General features: G+C 41.8%; 1 protein-coding gene across 2 annotated transcripts in view; it reads right to left on the reverse strand.

Moving 5' to 3' along the window:
- Mbtps1 (membrane bound transcription factor peptidase, site 1) overlaps window positions 1-5,159 on the reverse strand; it is a 50,506-nt gene that overhangs the window by 16,752 nt on the left and 28,595 nt on the right. For both annotated transcript variants that reach the window (XM_010618357.3, XM_010618358.3), the window contains exon 12: window positions 2,948-3,092. In XM_010618357.3, the coding sequence (XP_010616659.1) occupies window positions 2,948-3,092 (145 nt within the window). The remainder of the gene's footprint in view (window positions 1-2,947; window positions 3,093-5,159) is intronic.

The following is a 5,159-nucleotide window of genomic DNA, read 5'->3' on the forward strand; positions in this document are numbered from 1 at the left end:
AAACCTCTTAGACCTGAGGTTAGATGCCTGACAGTTATATACCAAAAAGTCCATTAACTGAAAAGCATCAAATGCCATGAACATCAACGTCCCCAACCAAATCCTGCATGCAGCCAGTGAGAGGCCACTGCAGGCAGAGCAGAGCGGGCTTCGCCGTGGGTGACTGCCTTGCTGTCCTTCTGAGATTAGAGGAAAGCAGAGAGTGAGACCGAGGTGACCAGCTGGAAGAAACCTGCATTTGCTCTTATAATGAGTCAATGTTTCAAGTGAACCTAAATTACTCATCTCCCTCAAAAGCCACAGAGCAAGAACATACTCCTCAAGTCAATCAGTATATATATAAAAAACCTGGGGAAGAAAAGTATTTATAGGATAGAGCATCACAACAGTGAGAAGGAAAGGGTTTTTTTTTTTTTTGGTACCGGGGATTGAACTCGGGTCCTTGCACTTGCAAGGCAGGCTACTGAACCGCTGAGCTAAATCCCCGGCCCCAAAGGAAAGGGGTTTTTAATGAATGCTCTCAGGTACTGCTTAGAAACTGGGAAAGATCAACTTTCACCCATCTCTTAGGTCAAACAGCAAACTAACACAGATGAAAAAAAATGCAAAATTTAACAGAAAAACTAGTGGAAATTTAAAACTGAGATTGTATCATCTCTTTACAGATAAGATTCTAATCTTTGACACAATAGAAGAAATTCCAACTATATCAAAATATAAAATTTTACAGAAAGATAAAGAGCAAGGAAAACAATAAACCTGGCAGGAACTTTCTGTATAAAATACATCAATGTCAAGTTTCTCTGACACTATTAGTATTGATGGAAAAAAAAAATCTCAATCCCAGTACTGTGAGGACCAAGTTTCCAGGTCATGGTGGGCTCCATGCCCCTTACCCAGGATAGAGTAAATGCAAAAGTTCCTTTCTGAAAAATTCCATTCTATGTGGCAGTTTCTCTGTGCTTTGACAATTGCAGTTCCTCTTTTAGTGCATCTCCACCCTGCTTCTGTTCCTCTTTTTAAGATGACCTTCTTTTTATGTAATTTAGTGAATATAGGAATTAAGTATAGTTGATATAAAAGCTTCTTTTGGGTGATCTAACCAATATAGGAATTAGTTGTAGCTGATATAGGAATTAATTATAGTGGACATAAATAGTAATATATCTTAGATAGCAAAAAGTCAAAAAAGAGGAATTAATTGTCTAATGAAAAGAGGAATTAATTGTCTACTGAAAAAGAGGAATTAATTGTTTAAAGGCTTTAGGTAACTTTCCAATACGTACCCTCCCAGCATCCCATGATAATTTTGCAAATGTAAGCATTAGGTCATGTTCCAATGTGCCCTCCCGATGCCCCTTGATGACAAGGGAAAACAAAAAATAGTAACAGAAAAATCCTATATAAACTTGGTTCAAAGTTGGATCTGGGCTCTCAGTCTGAAGCCGCTGTGATGGTGACACCTGAGAGTCCAAGCTCGAGCTTGCAATAAACTCCTCTTGCAATTGCAACGGACATGACTCCTTGGTGGTCTTTGGGGACTTCACGACTTGGGCACAACAGTACAAACATGGCCAACAAAAAGCAAGGGGAATTCAAACTGAGGAAGTATAGGCAGCAACCTCACATGGAGAGATCCACTTCACAAGTGAGAAAGTGCCATTAAATAGGCACCCATCTTATCCCTCCTAAATGTGCAGTCAAAAGACACACCAGCTCGCAAGGCCAAATGCCCACTCCAACAGCAGAGTAATATTCAGCCATAGAAAGGGGTGAAGCACTGATCCACCATGAACAAAATGAGGAGCCACTCACAGACAAATGCCACATAAAGTGTGCAGAACAAACCCTGGCGTGGAAAGCAGACTGGTGGCTGCCAGGCCTGGGGAGAAGGGAGTAGGGAGTGGCTGCTACTTAATGGGCACAACATTTCTTTAAGGGGCGATAGGAATGTTTTAAAACGAGATGTTGGCACAAGCTTGTGAATATACTAAAGACCACTGAATTGCACAATTTAAAAGGCTAAATTTTATGGTATGTAAAAGATGTACCATCAACACTGACACGCTAGGGGCATGTTCCCACCAGATACCAGCAGCGGCAGTCTGAACTGACATAACTCTCTTGGGAAGAATCCTTAATGTTCATGCCTTCTGATTCAGGATTCCAAACCAGGGAATTTATGCTAAGAAAACCATATACTCAAATATAGTAAAACGTTCAGAGTTCAAAGCCACCTAACTGCTCAAGCAAGGGAAAACAGTAAGTTATAATCTATCAACTCAGTATCATGTTAAAAAAACATTAAAAGGGCCGGGGATTTAGCTCAGCGGTTCAGTGGCCTGCCTTGCAAGCACAAGGACCCGAGTTCAATCCCCAGTACCAAAAAAAAAAAAAAAAAAAAAAAAGCCATTAAAAGCACACTGGTAAATTTTTAAGGTTTACACCATAACCCAAACTGAAAAAAGATAATAAATTCTTACCTATCACACAAAGATAACAAAAGTATGTATCTCAGGTAAGGAACCAGTAAATATTTTAAAAACAGACGTGTATTAGTAAGCTGGGGCCGGAAATGAGTTTTTCCCACTCTTTTTCCCCAAGCCCTTACTGTTGTGATAATGTCTACAATATAAATCATCAAAAATTATAAAAGCAAAATTCAAGAGAAGGATTATACATCTTAAATACGACAGCCCAATCACGCTTATTAAGGAATAAAATATGAAGAATCAAACTCACCATGCCAAAGCAAAAAAATGAAACTGGTTTCCTTAACTTACGTCCTAACCTTTTTGTTCAGGTCTTAGGGCACACAAACTACTACCTGCAATGGCTCCATGACCCTAGACAGATGAGGAGCGTCTTTCCTTTCTTAGCTTCAGCAGAGATAACTAAGGCACAAAGGTCTGGACGCATCAAAGTCACCAACAAGTCAGAGAGCTACCTTATCCACAATTCTTCCTGTGACCCCCATGCCATTGAGAATGGTGACATTGACGATTGTTGGCATTCCTCCATAGTAGATGGGCTGGGAGCAGTAGGGCCACATGTAGGGACATTCAGTCAGATCGATGTAGCTGGGGCTGAGACTGAAATAAGAAACGAGTGTTAGTGTAGACCATGTTAGAGAAGGACATGGAACAGTGCCGTAAGCAGGAAACAGCACACTTCAGAAAGCCTTGCTTGTCTGGCTGCCTAGGCTGGCATCCGGGCACTGAGCAGTGCAATGTTCCTGTGCCAGTCTGCTGGACGACTGGTACAAACTGCGCAGCATGGTGCACAGCGATACCTCTTGCCTCCTGCTGGTCTGGGGCCTTGGTAGTTATGACTGGGCAGACAATGAGTGTGTAACCAGCCCTGATGGAAACCTCAGGCTCAAGACATGGGTAGGGGGCTTCCCTGGGCAGAAATATACATGTGTTCATGCAACTGCTACGGGAGGGACCAGCTCTGAGACCCTGCCTGGAGGGGCATGATGGAGGGCATGAAGAAAGCCTAAGCCCAGATTTCTCCACACTCCCTACATCTGAGTGTCCTTTTTCTTTACACATATGCTCTGCACCCTTACTGTGCTGCTGCAAGGCACAACCACCCTCATCTTAGCCAAGTCCTGTGAGTCCTTCTAGCAAAGCACTGAGCCTGTACTGGGCCTGGGACCCAGACACAGTACTTTTGTTTGTGTCAGCATTTCTGCTCATCTGAGAAGAATATGTGCTGGCTGTTAACATTCCTAGCAACTCCAGTGTCAGCGAGAAGACATGTGGGAGGTGAGTGCTTCAGACAGGATGGAACCCAAGAGGACCTTGAGCACAAAGCCAGGAGCATGAGTACCTGGCTCTGCTCTGCTGCTTCACCTCACTAAGGACAGCTCTCCTTCTCTAAATACCAATGCGCAAACAGGACTTTAGGTTGGTTTATAATAATGAACATTTATCGGGCCAAGTGAATATATACAAATCCAAAACTACCTTTAGGGATACCGGGGCATTCATCAGCAGTTATAATTAATATGTGTTACATTCAGTCATTTAAAATAGGTCTGAGCTAGTTTAAAACTCCTGAGTGGCCAGTGGCTACCAGTGCACGAGGCAGCAAAGGCACCTGCTCTACCTGACACACATCTGTAAACTCTGCTGGTGCTTGTGCACTGTAAACAGTTTACTCCAACTAAAGAGAACCAACAAAGAAATCATCAACAGCAAACAATTCAACACCATATTAAGAAAATAATACACGACAACCAAATGGGATTTATATCAGGAATGTAAGATTGGTTTGATATTAGGAAAGCCATTAATACCGTAAGTCATATTAATTGGCCTAAACTAGTCACTTGGTTACCTTCACAGATGCCAAAAAGAGTCTACAAAACTGAACGCACAGTCCTGATGAAAACGCTCAAGAAAATAGCAACTGATGGATAATATCCTACTATGGTACAACTTGGCTGTAAAGCCAGCATCTTTATGGAGAAATACAAGGGGCACTTCCACTAAGATAAAGAACAATCCGGGGATGCCTACCATCTCCACTGCTATTCTGCACGATGCGACAGGTCCTCACCAATGGAGCTGGACAGAGGAAAGCAGCAAATGGCTTAAGCACTGGTAAGGAAGAGCAGACACCAGGCACAGTGGCACAGGCCTGTAAGTCTGAGGCCATCTTAGGCAACTAAGTGTGATCCTATCTAAAAATAAACCAAAAAACAAACAAAACTGGCTAGGATGTTGCTCAGTTCTATGGCTTCAACTGCCAGCACTACAAAAAAGAATTGATAAAGGAAGAGATAAAACTATCTCTATTTCCATTTGGAATGTTATAAAGTACCTGGAAAACCTGAAAGAATTAATACTAACACTCACTCAGTAATTTAAAAGATATGAAACAGAAAAAAAAAAAAAAACAACATTAAAGAATAGAAGTGAAAACTCTATAGAAGACAACAACAAAAAGAAACACTTAAATTTATCAAAAAATGTGTATGCTAGGTGTGGTGGCGCACGCCTATAATCCCAGTAGTTGGGAGGCTGAGGCAGGAGGATTGCTGTGAGTTCGAGACTAGCCTGGGCTGCATAGTGAGTTGCAATTCAGTCTCAACTACACGGTGAGACCCTGTCTCAAAAAACCAAACCAAAAAAAAAAAAAAAAAAATTGCA

Source organism: Fukomys damarensis, unplaced genomic scaffold, assembly GCF_012274545.1.
Source record: "Fukomys damarensis isolate Sample0158 unplaced genomic scaffold, DMR_v1.0_HiC HiC_scaffold_32, whole genome shotgun sequence".
NCBI classification, from domain to species: Eukaryota; Metazoa; Chordata; class Mammalia; order Rodentia; family Bathyergidae; genus Fukomys; species Fukomys damarensis.